Genomic DNA, 17450 nt, shown 5'->3' on the forward strand with positions numbered 1-17450 from the left:
AATGGGCAATTATAATCATTTAGGTTATTGAGTTCCTACAGATACAAATTCAAACGTAGCGCAAATAAACTATAAATACAAGCAGCGTTAAACTATAAATTACAGCGTTACTTTCTGATAAAAGTAACTAGTTTGATTCCCGGGTGATGCTGTAACCTCTCGCAGCCGGAGGTCTAGAGAGAGCTGATTGGCCGAGGTCTCTCAGAGGGAAGGGATGAGGAGTACTTAGTGTTCCCACATTAATCACGGCTCTACAGCCAATCGGGGCGTCTGTGAGCTCACGCAAGCAGAAGGAGCGGATAGCGCTGTCCTTCGAGTGTGTTACACCGCCCCCAGAGGTGCGTGAACAAGCAGTTCGAAAAAGATACAGTCGGCTGGCGTCACGTGGTTCGGAGGAAACACATGATAGTCCCCAGGCCTCCCAACCAAGTGGTAGTAGTAGCTTTAATGTGGAAGCCCCCTAGTGACGGAGGAGGAATTGGACACGACAAACACGACAAATCACTGCTGTCTGGCTCACGGATTGCATAAATTGTCTGAATAATGGATTACATTTTTGAAAAAAGAACTAAATAACTGAGTACTTAAATGGCGGCCCTAACGCGTTAGATTACTCAAAGTAATCCAAGTACTCTAACTTTTGTAAAGCGTTACATCCAACACTGAATACAAGTCAGACAGGCATCAAAACTATAAATTACTACTATTAATGTTAAATAATTATTTTGTATTAGAAGCAGAACAAATAAATAAGTGTTAATATGCAAACTGGAGCAGTGTAAGACTGAAGCATATACAGTATAGAGAAACTTAAGTGTTCAGGCAAAGTCCTATACAGTAAAACAACTTGAAAGTATGTAATTAATTTATAATTAAATAACTTAAATAACTGTTGAAGAGGAACCTTCAAAAGTTCCTACATGAAAAAAATACTATGAAACGCAGTAACCAGCCACAGACCTTCTGATAACTCTGTCGTACCTGCCTCTTTTTTCATGCAGCAAAACCCAGACGCTTTCTTTAAAAAAAGATTTTTGGTCTGAATAGTGGCATTTTACATAAGGTGCTACTTTTTTTTTACTTACAAATATATTTTTTTTTACCGGTGAGGGTTTTGCTGGAATGCTAATGTTTGGAAATCACAAATGTTTTTTGTTCTGACTTAATAAGAAAAATCATAAAATAAACATGTACTGTAAAAACAAAGTTTGCACACTACTATAAATTTAGATCTATATTAAATGTTCTAGGGCTAAGTACAGCAAAAAAAAAAAACTCATTGAGATGACAAGAAAGAAATAGAACTTATTTATGGTACTTATAAATCAATATACGTGTGAAGAACAGGAAAAACAAACAGCACCGAGTGTGTGGCATATTGGTAATACGAAACCTAGGGTGAGCACAGGACGGGCTTTACTGATATGCCATGACAGCATTTGAGACTCTGAAAATAAAATATTTAGGGCGTCTATGTGGGCGATTTGCAAAGGCAGAAGCAGAGGACTTGTGTTCATTTACTCCCTGATGCTAAAAATTTACAGTACAATTATTGGTACAGTGCTAAACGAATAACACATTTTATTGGATTATATGTACTGGATTATTAATATAGATATGAAATACAGTATATCGGCACAAAAGAGCTACACCAGCACATTAACCCCTGCCCTGTTGAAATAAAACTTTTCGTAGTGAGAGTGAAAGTAGTAGGTGTACTGTATGTATGACTCTAAATGGCAGACTTTCTTTTTCTCCTTTGCTTAGCCGACCTGTCTTTTTTGTTTTCAGAGTCGAGAGAAAGGCAGAGGGGTGTTCCAGCACAGGATGAACATCGAGAGAGCCCTGGCCTTCCTCAGGGGGAAATCAGTAAGACTTTAATGATCCTCAGCTCCCTGTGTCATGTTAGAGAGAATGAAATGTGCTAGCATTGCTCATTTGTGCTTTTAGATCAAACTGGTCAACATAAATGTTCCTGATATCATGGATGGCAAGCCCTCCATCATCCTAGGGCTGATCTGGACCATCATCATGCACTTCCATGTGAGTTTAACTCTAGCTGCTCATGGCTGAAACAGCTTTGCTTACAATTAAAAACACATGGATGCAGAAGTGTTTACAACACACAGTCTTAATTTCCTCTTTATTTATTTTTATTCAGATCGAGGAGTTGGCGAGCACGCTGTCCTTCAGCTCTCGCCAGTCGTCTCTGGAGTCTCTGGCCAGTCTGGACACGCGGTCGACGAACAGCAGTGCACGCAGCAGCCCAGTTCCACCAGGAGGGTCACCGCTACACACACGCTTTAGGATCTCCGCTAAAAAAGCCCTGCTGCTCTGGGTCAGAGAGCAGTGCCACAAGTGAGAGAGACTTAAACTAGAAAATATTTTCCTGTGGTTTGAAAACTTTTAAGATGTAAAATTTTAATTGACACAGTACATCAGTACATACACAAAACCGCTCATGGACTGTATGTGGCCTCATATCACTAACTCGTACACATACATAGTTTAGAAGTTTTCTGATTAAGGATGTTTAATAAGCGTTCATATACAGTAAGAAGTCTGCTGCTTAGTTTTCACCTGCAAGAAAGTCTTCAGGACAAAGCTGTCAGGCTGTAATAAGCTGTGGTTTTGGTGTTAATTACTTGAATAGAATAGAGACTTTTGAGGGAAAGGCCGTTTATAGCTGCTATAACATAAATGAAAACAAAAAACAAATCGATTCTCTCATGTTCCTTAGCATTTGGTTTAACTACGACCAAACAAAATGCGTTCTGTAATAAATAAAATAGTTTAAATGTTACTGGGATATTTCATCATGCGAAAACTATTAACTTCACTCTGGTCTGAATCGAAGACAGTTTTTTTATACAAAAAGCCCTAAATCAGTTTGCTTTAAATCTAGTTTGAAATTTCATAGTCTCAGTATTTTATCTAGTGGTTTGGCCACACCCACCAATGCTAATTGTAATAATTAGTAAAGTCTGTAATTAGTGCGTGGTTGTACTCATACAGTACTTATCTAGTGCACTTTTAGTCCACATTATTAACAATCCTAAAAATCAGGCTTAGGTATGTTTCCTATATTAACCGACAACAGGACTGGATTTTTTTTTTGTACTCTGTCTAGCAAAATTTGACAATTAAAGGGTTAAATATAGCGCTACATATTCTTCTAGATCATTTTTTTTGTGATCATAATAAAAAAAAAAATTACGTCTTTTTATAGTCTGTCATACATCCTCTGTTAATCGGGTCTATTTTAGAGATTTATCGAAATCTGTCTCTCTGTCTGTGTGTCTGTCTCAGAGCCGGCTGTACTCTGACTGTGAAGGACTTTAAGGTGAGCTGGAGGAGCGGCGTGGTGTTCTTGGCCATCCTTTGTGCCCTGAGGCCGGATGTAGTGAGCTTATCCAAAGCCAGAACCAGAAGCAACAGACAGAACCTGGAGGAGGCGTTCCATGTTGCTGAGAGAGAGTTACACATACCCAGATTACTGGATCCAGCAGGTGCGTGTGTGTGTGTGTGTGTGTGTGTGTGTGTGTGTGTGTGTGTGTGTGTTACAGACCCTTCCTTTTTTACTGTACATTGGATTTTTTAGGTTTTTGTATCGCCATCCGACTGTGACTTTTGGTAATGAATGCAGAAATGAAATGTGGCAAATACTTATATATATTTGTGTGTGTTTGTCAGATGTCGATGTGAGAGATCCAGATGAGAAGTCCATAATGACGTACGTGGCCCAGTTCTTGCAATACTCCAAAGACTTACCTGCTTCTGAAGATGACATGCAGGTACAGTGTTATGGATTCTGGCATCAGTTTAGTTTTTAAAATTGTTTTAAAAATAATTTAAGAAAACCTTCATTCTTACATAATTTTTGCCACTGTGGCACTTTTTCTTACACACTTGTTCTTTTTCTTAGACACTATTTCCACCAAATATTCTTTTGCAGTAGAAGATTGCAGAGCTTAAGAGAGTCATAGCTCCATGTTTAATCAGTTTGTGATTATGATGAATACTACAATTCCACTTTATTTAAGGATAAGCATGTTTTTTTTAAAAAAAATTCTATTTCACATTTGAGGCAAGCTTAAGTGATGCTAACTAAACTGGTGAGCAACCAATGGTGTTTTATAAAACTAAAGAAAAGTAGATTTTTTTAAGTCATGGATGATTCTTCCCTACATTTGGAATAAGACAATATTGTTTAAATGCTTTTGTTCAACATGTTGCTTTAATGTTTCATTTTAAACTTTCTTTCTACCAAAGGTTCAGTATCTTTCTCCTACTGCGTCCATCTCTCCTGTAAATCTGCCCTGTGACTTCACGCCTGCTGTTGCAACCTCTCCACTCCGACAGGTCCTTTCACCTCAATCAACTTCTCTCTCTCTCTCTCTCTCTCTCTCTCTCTATGTTTTGTATTACTTTACTGCTTTGTTTTAATCGACACAGGCTAAGTAAGGATTAATACAGTCCATGGCCGTGTTATAGAAACTTTATAATCATCTCATGACCTATCAGGACCGAACATTGAGACACACTGTTGTATAAAAAGCTAAACTCTAGTAAATAATAGTAATTTATCCTGTTTTATTCATCAAAATACAGATCATAACATTTTCATTAGCTTCTCGCAGTAGTAACAGGCTTATCAGACTCGTTGTCATGGACACATCAGCAGCTGTTTATTTTAGTGTTCCTTAGGTGGTGTGTGGCTTGATGAAAAGAGGTGACCTCTATAACGGTGCCCTTAATACCTTCCAGTAAATCTTGGCAAGGTTAGAGTGAATCGCCGTCACAGAACTTAAAACAGCACTGACTTTCAGATGGCCTAAGTTTTTTCAAGTTACTACACAAACTTTCATAAACAAATCATACCACTGTGGTCGAGTAACACTTTGCAGTATCTTGAGGAGACTCACTATGTCTATTTACACTTGTAATTTAGTAACTAGAATAAGGATCCTGATTGATTGAAACATCTGAATTCTATAATAAATGTTCGGATAAATACCTTTGTGCATACTGTATATTGAAGATCACCCCAGCACTTTATGTGACAAGTTGACTCGATCAGCCCTCCTACTGTACTGTAATCTCATGATCAGGGCTCTCGGGTCTAAACTCTTAGACAAACATCAAATAAACATTTTACATACAGAAAACTTTACCATAAGAACAGTCACATGTTTAAGTTTATGTGAAGTCTCCTCTGTGTATACTGTAACTACAGAAATGATTACAGCAATCGCTGATTAGAGCAATCACATTAATACAAATCTAACATCTGGAACTAGTGAGAAAATTAAACATGTCATAGTGAAACTTCAACATGGGATAAATAACAGTCAATTCTATTCACGTTTTAATTTTTTAATGTTTATTTATTTAGTTTTTTTTTTTTAATATTCTTTAAAATATTTTTAGACCTCGACTACTCAGAAAGTCCAGGAGGTGACGTGTTGGCTGGAGCAGGCGTACCAGGAGCTGCTGGAGGGATGGGAGTGTACAGAGGATGAGAGCTACGCCGAGAGATACCATGTAAGGACCGATCTAAATCAAATAACAAGTTTACATTTACATTTAGGCATTTGGCAGACACTCTTATCCAGAGCAACTTACATTTTTATCTCATTACACATCTGAGCAGTTGAGGGTTAAGGGCCTTGCTCAAGGGCCCAACAGTGGCAACATGGTGGTTGTGGGGTTTGAACCTGGGATCTTCCGAACCGTAATCCAATGCTTTAACCACTGAGCTACTCCTGGCCCTTTAAGTTCACACATACCAGAGTTCTAATCGTGCACACCTGTTTGCGATCACTCTCTCTGCCCTCATGAACTGACTCAAGACTCGTGTTCTGTGCAAAATAAAGCTCATTTAAATCCTGATTTATTTTAAATTGATGTGATCAGTCTCTAACAGAACCCTTCCTTTGCGCCAGGTGTTCCAGACTTTCGTGGTGTCCTTTAACGAGCAGCGCCGGCCCGTGATGCCGCTGCTAACAGCCATGAAGAGGACGGGGAAGCTAAGTGAGGAGCAGCGTGCTCTCCGACATGCCTGGGATTCCCTGGCTGAAAAGGTCAGAGGTCACAGCATTATTGTGCTGACTGAGGAACCCCAAAGAACCATCATCTACATTACTGGATTACGTATGTAAATAGTTATTAATGTGACGTTTGATTGTGGGTTGTAGCTGCGTGAGTATAAGACAGAGTTAGACCTGAGTTTGCCCTCTCCTCTGGACACTGTGGGCCGCTGGTTGCTGAGGGCCGAGGAGGCGCTGGTCGATGGAAATTATGACCGTCAGGACCACACTCAAGCCGCTCAGGAGGCCCGGGAGAAACACGAGCTGTTTAAGGTGCGTCTAATAAATCTGCAGAGCTGTAGAATTAGTAGATATGTGAGGTTGGTAAGGTAATCCAGACGTGACAATCTCATTTACTGTAGATTCATAATTATTGATCAATTAAATAAATATCATTTTATTTGCATAAAATAGTGTGTCAAACTATCAAAACTATCAAACTAAACAAAAAATTTTAGGAAATTATCATGCATGGTGATTCCCATACATTTTTTTATTTATTTTGACTTGAGTTGTTATGTGTGTAGTTATGTCTAGAGGAAATGCCTCGTCACGTGAAGACGTTCCAGATATTCCAGAATACGAGTGATTACGGAGATATGATGGTGCCTTCTGACAAACTGGAGGAGATAAAGAGAAGGTTCGTAAATCGAAATTAAACTCTTCCTTGGTCATTTGTGATGTTTTAGGACAGGCAAACTTAGCTGCTATAAGTGCGAACAGAAACACGGCTGTTACGGATAAAATGAGCATGTTGTTCTACGATAAATGTACTCTGTCAGAACAATTTTTTAATTCTATTGATCTGTCTATGTTTTGTGTGTGATTGCATGCATTAGGTTCACTACTGTGCGTGTCAGCGCTAAGTATCATGGCATTAGGCTCGAATACCAGGAGCACAGACACACAGTGTTAGATCTGCTGGCCCAACTTACTCTCAAGCTGCGCACCTGGAAAAGGGGTTATATTTCCCAGGAAACTGTGCGTGTCCTGATGAAGGACTTTAATGTAAGTGGAAATGTGAGAGAATATAACAAGTGAGCAAATGGCATTCATTCTCACATCTGTATAAGCCTGTTTTTTGTAGTCTGTAAAATTAACGTGCGTTGGAATGAAAGTGTGTGTTTGGTCTTGTAGGAGACCGTCAACAAGCAGGGACTGCCTTCTTTGCTGGAAGGAACTCTTTGCAAGCTGAGACACATTGCTAACAAATATACCAGCAAGTCTGCTCTGGGTGAGTGAATGTTTTCTGGCCGAAGAGTGAAAAGACAAAGCTCGAGTACTTCAGGATGAAAGCAGATATGATGTACCACTCTGTAAAAAAATAAATAAATAAAAATTTTGACTCAATTTTAAATCAGTCAAAGTATGGTCTTGAAAAACAGCCTTCTTTCCTTATAAAACAGTCTATAAGATCATAGAAAATTATCCCCATTGCATGGCCATCAGTACCGTTTGAATCAACCATACCCTGAAAATGTTGTCAAGTTTTGGCTCCCATGTGGACTGAAATCAAAGATAAGCGCCCAGAATTTGTCTTCAGGCATGACATCACTCTAGCTGGAACAGGAACAGCCCTGCCTTCATTGACTCTCACAGCTTGTCCACCAAGCAGCCCATATTTGCACCTTAAGTTGATCTTTATTGGAATTAAAATTTCTTTTGGAATTAAAAAAAAAATGCCATAGTAACTTAAAAGCTTCCTCAGGCTTGCATTTCAGAAATGTTCAAAAAGTAAAAAATTTGGTTACTCCTTTTTTTTTGGGTTGATTTGAAATAGTCATGGCGGCCATGCAATGGATAATCAGATGGATCGTTTTTAAGGAGGAAAAGAATTAAAGAATGACAATTAATTTGTTGGATGAAGCTTTAATTTAGATTTTTTTTTTTCTTATTTGGTTATACCAGATTAAAAATTGGGGTGGACATTTTGATTTACAGGATTAAAGTGCTAAATCATTTCATACTTCATAATTACTTTGATCTCTCGCTCTCTTTGCCAGCGGGTGATGCAAACCGTGTAAGTAATCAGATGAAGGATTTGGAGGCCGAGACTGCAGCTATGCTGGAAGAGGTGAAGATGGTAAAAGGTACAATAGCACGCACACTGACGGCTTGGGACTCCTACTGCGACACCTACAGCTCTCTGCAGGCCTGGCTGGAGCAGGGAACTCAGAGCAACAGACATGGACAGCAAGCTGAAGTATGCACCTGCAGTACAGCTACCCACTTTCATGTGTTTAAACAAAAAGAGCTGTGTTTCAGATTACAAACTGAATGAATGTGACTGCATGTCCTCTCACACTAGGTGACGGTAGAGATGATGTCTGAGTGGAGCTCTTACAGAGAGCGTCTGAACGAAGTCGGAAACTACCTAATGGACGTCACTGATCCACAGACCAGCCGCTCGATTTCTGACGATCTCTGCAGGATTAACCTGATGTGGGCCGAGTTTGTTAAAAGAACCCAGTTTGTGAGTCCCTTTTTAAATGTTTTTTTTTATTTATTTAACTTATCCTGTTTTTTAAATTAACGGTGAGGGTAAATGAAGACATTTAACCTCCTCGTTCCTCTCCTAGGAGCTTGTTGAAGAGCAAAGTTTAAGTCCACCGAGTCCTCAGTCTCTGCAGGGTTTCATTAGAGAAGCCAAGCAACTTCTAAAGGAACCAGTCGAAGTGCTGTCAGGATCACTTATAACGTACCGGAAGAGACTACAGGTACAATAAAAAAAAAATCATGCATCTTCCTGCATATAATTATGAAATACTAACAGAAGTTGTAGTCTCTGAGTGTTTGTCATTTGCTGTTGAAATAATGATTACTGAGAACTGTTTTCTGGTGCTTAGTTTATGATAAGGAAAATACAGGACGTTGAGCTGGAGTCTCTCTCTCCGTCACTTGAGTGCTCAGCTGAAACTCTAAACAAACTCAAGCAGGCCATTCCAGAGGTAAACCAAAGATGGCATCTTTCAAACAACAGAAAAAAACTTAATATTTTTTTTAAATCATGTGGTTTTTAAAGTATTTGTGATGTATTTATGTATTTTTATACATTCACATGGGCAGGTGCTGCAGACGCTCTGTGAGGCCGTGCAAGTATGTGAAGAGCTGCAGCAAAACGTGTCGAGCCTGGACGTCCGTCTGGCCGAACTTATAAACTGGGAGGTTGAAATCAGAGAGTATTATGAGCTTGTAAATGAAAAATCACGACACCAGAGGGGACAGGATCCCAGGACCCGGGTACTTTTTTTTGTTTCTCAAAAATAATCTCTGCATTATTTAAAAACTGAACAAATAGACTGCACATATGTTTTTTTTTATATTCTTCCTTTTTTGTAGTCCCTGATTTCTAAAGGTCTGCAGCTAGAGGGTCAGGTGGTGATGGAGGAGCAGGACCTGCAGGAGATGGTGATGTCACGTCAGAAAAACTCCCCTCTGCAGTACCTCATTGCTTCTACCATGCAGGACAGAGTTCGTGCCACTGTCGCACAATCACAGGTCTTTTTAGACTTTTATATCAGGCCATCTGATTTGTCCCACATCTAAAATGTCCTTTCGTTCATAGTTCATGACTGATTATAAGAAAAAAAAATATGATCAATTTGTATGTTTCTGTAGGAGGCTCTTGGGATGCTTAGCTCTTTGGGCTCTCGCAGGGACCGAAGCCCTACAGGACATCAGCCTCCACAAAAAGTCTTCATTCAGGAGCAAGAGGTTTCACCTGAAACGCCACCCCAGCCAGTGCCCGTGATTGTTGTGCAGGAATACCAAGAGGAAAAGGGTCAAACGCAAACGGTAACAAAATCACAGTTAATGAAAGAAGCAGTGGAGGACTTTCCAGGTCAGAAAAAAGCTGAAGCTGATACCCCACTGCAGAATCTTCCTGAAGTCAGGCCACACAGTGAACTGGTAGGTGCTGTGGCACTCGGGGAACCAAAGAGACGAAAAAGAGGTGATGACAAAAAATCCATGGAATCTCAGGATACAGAACAAACACCAGAGCAAATTCAGCAAGCGCCCACAAGGCAACAACCTTTGACTGTGCAACAAGAACCAACACAACTACAGATGGAACTGGACACTCAGCAACAAACGCGAGGTCAGCAGCAGCAGGCGCGAATACAGAAACAAGGTGAAAGCCAACAGCAAACCGTATTCCATCGGTCAATGAAGATAAGAAAATCCCAGAAGCGTGCAGAGAATAGGCCTTGGATACAACAAAAGGCTCAAGCAGAGGTTTTGGCCCAAGAACAAATGGGTGAAGTACCACCACAGCCCAAGGTTATTACCACTGCTGTGTCTCCGTCCCCGGTATCTATCTCAGACCAGGTTCAGGCACAAACTAAAGTGACTAGGGTCCAGCAACAGCAGCCTGTCACTATTACCACCAGTGTTAGATCTCAAGCTCAGATTTCTACATCACATGCAAACCAGACTCAAGCCAAGATGATTACACAGACACATGCTGAAGTGACTCAAGGCCAGCAACAGCATTCTGTGCTGCAAGTTAATGAACCCCAACAACATCATCCTATGACAGTATTTGCTAGTGTTGCATCCCAGCCTACAATGGGACCTGTCCAGTCTGAGCCCAAGAGCGTTACCCAGACGCAATTCCAAGTGACTCAAGTACAGCAACAGCAATCTGCTGTGAAAGCTAAAATGGGGCAAACCCAATCAGTGACAGACCCCAAAATGGATCAAATCCAACAGTCTGTAGCACAACCTAAATTTGTTCAAACGCACCAACAGTCTCCTGTCTCCCAAATTCTCTCTAAAGAGCAACGGCATCCACAACCATTCTCCGCCACCTCATTATTTCAGCCACCAACAAAGCAATCAGAGATGCGATCGTCAGTCATGACTCAGATACAACAGCCAGTAATGGCTCAGACTCAACCCCAAGCTTATCAATATTTGCCAGGCATGGGGGCAGAAAGTCAAAATATTAGACAACCCCCAACACCAATTCAACATCAACTAACAACTGAAAGGTTGCCACACCTAGGTGTACCCCAATCTCCACCCCATCAAGCAGTATCTTCCAGTCAGTCTCAGGGTGTTACCATGATGACAGCCCAGCCCAAAAATACGGCTCCTATTCAACCTCGAATAATCAGCATGCCTCAGAGTGAACCACAACTCTATAAATCACCTCAATCCCCACCTCACGTCATGGGCATGAGTCATACTCATGACAACATTCAGTTAAGACCACAACCCCACATCCAGCCTCAACATCAGTGGAGACAAATCATGCCTGACGGAGGGGTACAGAGTTATCATGAGGCCCCAAACCAGGGTTTCATGGCGACTCATATTCCGACTCATATTTCGACTCAGGTACAATTTCAGAGCCAGAGCCATCCACAGTCGCATGGTGTGACTCAAACTCAAGTCTGCCCTCAGCAATGGGCACCATTAAGAGGAGGGATAGAGACACAGACTTACTCCAGTGTCCAGGTTTTAGGTCAATTACAGACTTACCCTCAGCCGCAGGGTTTCCCCAGTCCTCAGCCGCAGGGTCTCCCCAGTCCTCAGCCGCAGGGTCTCCCCAGTCCTCAGCCGCAGGGTCTCCCCAGTCCTCAGCCGCAGGGTCTCCCCAGTCCTCAGCCGCAGGGTCTCCCCAGTCCTCAGCCGCAGGGTCTCCCCAGTCCTCAGCCGCAGGGTCTCCGCAGTCCTCAGCCGCAGGGTCTCCGCAGTCCTCAGCCGCAGGGTCTCCGCAGTCCTCAGCCGCAGGGTCTCCCCAGTCCTCAGCCACAGGGTCTCCCCAGTCCTCAGCCGCAGGGTTTCCCCAGTCCTCAGTCGCAGGGTTTCCCCAGTCCTCAGTCGCAGGGTCTCCCCAGTCCTCAGTCGCAGGGTCTCCCCAGTCCTCAGCCGCAGGGTCAGCCTGGGACCCAATTTAGTTCCCAATCACCAGGCCAACCTTATTCACAATTAAGCCATCAAAGCCCAGCTCAATCAGTGCTACCATTACAGCACTGGCAGCCAGGTAGACAATCCGACATGGTCAGACAGAGTTACCCACAAATTCAGATGTCTGAATACCCACAAGTCCAATGGTCTATGCAACCAGAGCCACAGTCCCAAGTACAGTTTATGAAAATCGTGCCTCAAACAATGTCCCACACACCTTGGGCCCAACCACCATCCCAAGCCCCAGTAAGACCTCAACGTCCTGCTTCACAGCAGCCACAAACTCAACAGTCGTGGCCACAAAACAGGCCTGAAGCTCCATTTCAAGTTCAGTTTCAGAGCCAGTCACTGCAGTCAAAACCTCAGCTGCCAGGGAAGGCAATTACTTCGGTCATACCTCCACCCCTGGCACCTGCAAGACCCCAAGGTACTGTTCAACCACAACCTCAAACTCAACAACAGCCAAGGCCTCAAAACAGGGCCGAGGTTCTATTTCAAGATCAGATTCAGAGCCAAACTCAACTTCAGGTACAAGTTTTACAAAAGCCACAGTTACCAGAGCAGGAGCAACCCCAACAGAAGGCCCTTACTCAAGCGAAACTTGTAGCCCTGGCTCCTGTAAGACCTCCAGCTCCTGCTCCACATCAACCTCAAACTCAATATCAGCAGTGGTCACATAACAGGACTGAGGCTCTATTTCAAGTTCAGATTCCAAGTCAAACTCTTCAGATGCCGTCTCAGGTACAAGTTTTACAAAAGCCACAGTCCCAAGTGCAAGAGGAACGCCAGCAGCACTTAGCTGCTCAGGTTAAACCTCCAGCTCAGGACCAGGCTCCTCCCCAGGCTTATTCAGAGGCAGAGGCATTGGCAAAAAACAATTATGAAGATGCCAAGCGCTGCCTTCAAGAGCACATTCTAGAGGCTATCAGCATATTTAACGACAAGAAGGCAATTCAGAAACAGGTGCTTTTTAAAAAAATGTGTTTTGTAGACTAAATGAATCATGAAAGAATTTTATTAAACTAAAGAGCTTATTCCAACCTCAGAATAATATAAATTGCAATTATGTTCCTATTGCATGCCCATGTGATTCCTTCTTCAAAAAAATGTACAAATGTGGACTAGATTTTGAATCACGTGTTTGAATGTATTTCAGGAATCATTTAATCTTGAGCTCCTGAAGGAATTCCTGAAAGCTAAACAAGGAATGGAAGGTTTCTGCACCTCGTCTCAGCTCCAAGACCTGGAGCTCTTTACTCAGTCTGTCAGAACTGAGTGGGAGGTAGGATGTGCGTTGGCCTCTGTATGCGATTTAGCATTGGGTGATTCCATCTCAAATGAACCAGTGGAAGAGAAATTTTCCACCATCACTTCTCAGATTTTGCTGATTTTTTCACCAATTGTTGGTATTGGCATGAAAATAAAACCCCCCAATTTTTTTGTTCCAACTCCCACTCCTTAAAAAATGGCAGCCATCTTGATTTTTGGCCTCGACGCGCTTCGAGACGTGCCACGCCCCTTTTTGAAATCCTCTTTTCCTAGATAACTCACTTGCTGTATGTCATATGGAGATGAAACTGGGTATATTTATGTATTTTTTTTATGTAGATTCAGATTCCGTAATCAGAATTTGGCTATCTCCTGTGGTTATGGAGATATTTCTAAAAAAACATTATTTTGGGGTACCCCTTTTCGACCCCCCAGAACCCAAGGTCTGCATGTATATATGTTACTCAAAAAAATAGGGGTTACTTCACATCACCTTATCTTGAAAATAAATAAAAACCAGAGGTGTGTTATGCCCTGTTTTATAGAAATCATCAAAAATGAATTGTCCAGGTTTTACAAATGTTTTACGATTTGATACACATTTTATATACAGAGAATGTACATGGATCTACACAATAGGCCTTATCTACCAGTAAATGTGTCATTTTATGGTGGTACATGTAAGATACATGTATCACTGTCGAACAGTATCATGTAACTGAACCATTCAGGTTCATACTGATCAGAAAGTTGAATCATCTCCAACCAACTCCATAAGTGACCTCGCACTCAAGGAACTTGAGGATGATTGCACCAACTTTTTCTTCGTACTAACTGAGTGTGTTTCATTTATGTTAATTCTTTTACTGAATCTTTCCAATGTAGTTTGTTGTCTTAATCACAATCTGATTACAAAGACTTGATGGCAAAGCTTGTCTGTTCTTTGGATTCTCGTGACTATATGTTGCACAGGCGTGAGCAGTGCCCCCCTAAATCAAAACTATCTGATTATCTTAATTAGCGAAGGGCAATATGGCCAAAAATATTTATCACGATATATATTTGAACATTTGCGATAACGATATAATTGACGATATGATTGACACGAGTCAAAATACTTTACAATTCCAAAACTTTATTAGTGCAAAAAAAAAACATCAACTTACTTTCTATTAACTAGCAGCTGTTTGTATGTGCATTAAAGCTATATAAAATTTTAACAGTGCAAATGCAAATTCCTTGCTGACAATTTAACCAAAAGGCATTTCCAGTGGAAATGGGCTGACGTATCCTGAGCATAACCATGTATAATATACACAAAACTTAAAAAGAGTTGCTTTGCAACATAAAACTGCAGTGTGGTAAATAAATAGGTCAAATAATAAAACTCAAAACTCTTGAGTAAAAACAAAACGAGCAAACAAAAAACATGGATAAATTATGCTACGGCTCATGGAAGTTTTTCACGTACTTTAACAGCTTTGTTGTACTCAAACAAGTGCTTCTGCTTTAAATTATAAAAAAGGTTTGTGGTGTTTCCTCCCTTCGCCACGACGACCCGCTTGCATGTTATGTTCTACAAAAACACACTACTGAAGTTGCACCATTTTTACAAACCAATTCTGGTTCATCTGGTTAATAGATAATATTAATTGAGTATTGTGAATTAATTTGCAAATATTATATATTTTTATTAAATAAATCACTATTTCTTCAATAGCTTTTTGGTCATGTCACCTGGTGACCCCAAACTAGTACCAATATAATCTCATTAGAGCCCCACACAAGGTACACCTGATTTTATCCCAAAATATGTCTTCATTCATTTTTATTTTATTTTCTATTTTAAAAAAAGCTATTTCTTCAATAGCTTCTAGGTCATATGAAAGGTATAATCTGGCCCAGCCCTAATCTTGATGGTATATTTGAAAATGCTGATTTGGACCCAGATGACACTGTTCAGTTCAAGCAGTGGAATCATGAAAGCCATGGCAAAATTTCTGACATGTCTTTGTGTCTGATTTTATTATGAGACTTTGTGAAAAATGTGACTCCTGCACAGCTCATCACTATACAGCCATGGCCCAAGCTGTTTATTTAAAAGAACTCCAAGAGAAACAGTCTTTGACTAGATATGCATTACAGAAGAATTTAAGGTTACTTTTACTTTGAAAGGAGCAGATTTTATGGGTATGCATTAAGTATTCTACAGATATTGCAGTACATTTCTGTGTGTCAAATCATAAAATGTTGCAAAACCTGGACAATTCATTTTTAAAGATTTCTATAAAACAAGGCATAACACAACTCTGGTTTTTATTTATTTTCAAGATGAGGTGATGTGAAGTAACTCCTATTTTTTTGAGTGACATATATACATGCAGACCTTGGGTTCTGGGGGGTCGAAAAGGGGTACCCCAAAATAATGGTTTTTCAGAAATATCTCCATAACCACAAGAGATAGCCAAATTCCAGAAGCCAGAATCTGAATCTACATAAAAAATTACATAAATATACCCAGTTTCATCTTCATATGACATACAGCAAGTGAGTTATCTAGAAAAAGAGGATTTCAAAAAGGGGCGTGGCACGTCTCGAAGCACATCGAGGCCAAAAATCAAGATGGCTGCCATTTTTTAACGAGCGGGAGTTGGGACAAAAAAATTTGGGGTTTTTATTTTCATGCCAATACCAACAATTGGTGAAAAAATTAGCAAAATCTGTGATCATGTGGTGGAACCCATTGGTTGATTTGAGATGGAATCACCCCATTATATCGATAAAATTTGATAGTGATTGTATGAATTTATTAATTTATAAAACTTTATTAACTCCTTAATTCCCAGGCGTGAAAATGAATTATCTGCACTCTAACCATGTTTCACATTTTAACAAACAAGGACTCTTAAGTCTTTTATTCTATCTAACGGATTGGCCTGTTTCTCAGACTTCACAAAAAAATTATATACTTGGGGTGTGATGTAAAAATATTGGAAAATAATCAGCTGTGACGTGCAGCGATAAACTGAAGCTACTGTTGCACCATAGTGTTAAATATTTTTCAACTACTTTTTTTTTTAATAACATTGCAAATCGTTGCATTACTCCTAGGACCCTCCGCCCTTTAGAATAGATTTTCATTCTTCTTTAAACACCTCAAGCACATTCCTCAAACGACTTTTTAAGCTCTTATGTTGGAGTTTTGTGCTTGTACCCCACCTCCAGGCCTGCTTCTCTGCCTCAAGCAGTCTAGTTTCGGCTGAACAACAGCTGGAGGCCCTTAAGCAGCTGTGTGCGACATTGAGTCCAGAAGATGCCAACAGGCTGGCACAGGTTCAGCCCGGGGAATCTGAGACGACACTCCCTGCCATCCAGTGTCCGTCTAGTGAAGATCAGGACATGACACCAACAGGCTCTGGGTAAGAAAAGGAAATACATATTTACCATGCATAGCATTTATCATAGCATTTTGATTCTACTGAAAATGGCTGAACTATACACATCAGCAATAATTTTTCAATTCGCACGCTCCTCTGTTGAAGCTTTTCTCTCCTACTACATGTTAGTGCGCCTGTAGAGCAGACAATACAGACATTTCAGCAGAAACCTGCTCTTCCACAGAAACCCGTGGAAATCACTACAGAGGTACGTGTAAAGAGATAACAAAGTTGGATGTTTGTCTAGGCCATGATTTTATAGAAAGTTTTTGGACTTTATATTAGAGGTCAAATTCCCCCCCCATGTTTATTTTGTACTTAACGTAGAAACACGTGTGTTGTAGATTTTCCCTTTCTCAGCTCAACGGCCAAAAACTGTGGAGAAGAAAGCGATACTGAAGCAGATCAGCACAGAGGAGGACAGGTAGAGCGAAACGACTACTTTAATGTTTTCTTTGAAGGATGATTAGCTGTTCATGGTGCTATTTGTTTATATTGATGAATTAGTTCATTAGTAAAGGTGGAAAATATATACTATTTTAAATGGGCCTGTATATACTGTATACACAGCCTGGTAAAAAAATAAATAAACTGTTTAAATTTAAATAAGCAAATACTTAATAAGATCATTTGATTGTAACTAAGACAACTAAGAAGATCGATGAAGTTATTGAAATTGGATTATGAACTGACCAATGCATTATTAATACTTGGAAAACCTAGCCGTACAAAAATAACC

General features: G+C 40.5%; 1 protein-coding gene across 1 annotated transcript in view; it reads left to right on the forward strand.

Annotated features, from left to right (window-relative positions):
* The window catches only part of syne2b (spectrin repeat containing, nuclear envelope 2b), a 138479-nt gene that overhangs the window by 5359 nt on the left and 115670 nt on the right, over window positions 1–17450 (forward strand). The window contains exons 4-28 of the mRNA XM_053501692.1: window positions 1792–1869; window positions 1951–2043; window positions 2162–2358; window positions 3310–3509; window positions 3694–3794; window positions 4273–4362; window positions 5431–5544; window positions 5946–6083; window positions 6198–6362; window positions 6617–6729; window positions 6929–7097; window positions 7227–7323; window positions 8093–8292; window positions 8398–8562; window positions 8669–8806; window positions 8936–9037; window positions 9156–9329; window positions 9429–9587; window positions 9708–11552; window positions 11919–12395; window positions 12747–12992; window positions 13162–13287; window positions 16500–16693; window positions 16841–16919; window positions 17056–17135. Of these exons, the coding sequence (XP_053357667.1) occupies window positions 1792–1869; window positions 1951–2043; window positions 2162–2358; window positions 3310–3509; window positions 3694–3794; window positions 4273–4362; window positions 5431–5544; window positions 5946–6083; window positions 6198–6362; window positions 6617–6729; window positions 6929–7097; window positions 7227–7323; window positions 8093–8292; window positions 8398–8562; window positions 8669–8806; window positions 8936–9037; window positions 9156–9329; window positions 9429–9587; window positions 9708–11552; window positions 11919–12395; window positions 12747–12992; window positions 13162–13287; window positions 16500–16693; window positions 16841–16919; window positions 17056–17135 (5540 nt within the window). The remainder of the gene's footprint in view (window positions 1–1791; window positions 1870–1950; window positions 2044–2161; window positions 2359–3309; window positions 3510–3693; window positions 3795–4272; window positions 4363–5430; window positions 5545–5945; window positions 6084–6197; window positions 6363–6616; window positions 6730–6928; window positions 7098–7226; window positions 7324–8092; window positions 8293–8397; window positions 8563–8668; window positions 8807–8935; window positions 9038–9155; window positions 9330–9428; window positions 9588–9707; window positions 11553–11918; window positions 12396–12746; window positions 12993–13161; window positions 13288–16499; window positions 16694–16840; window positions 16920–17055; window positions 17136–17450) is intronic.

Source organism: Clarias gariepinus, chromosome 8 (assembly GCF_024256425.1).
Source record: "Clarias gariepinus isolate MV-2021 ecotype Netherlands chromosome 8, CGAR_prim_01v2, whole genome shotgun sequence".
In the NCBI taxonomy this organism is placed as follows: domain Eukaryota; kingdom Metazoa; phylum Chordata; class Actinopteri; order Siluriformes; family Clariidae; genus Clarias; species Clarias gariepinus.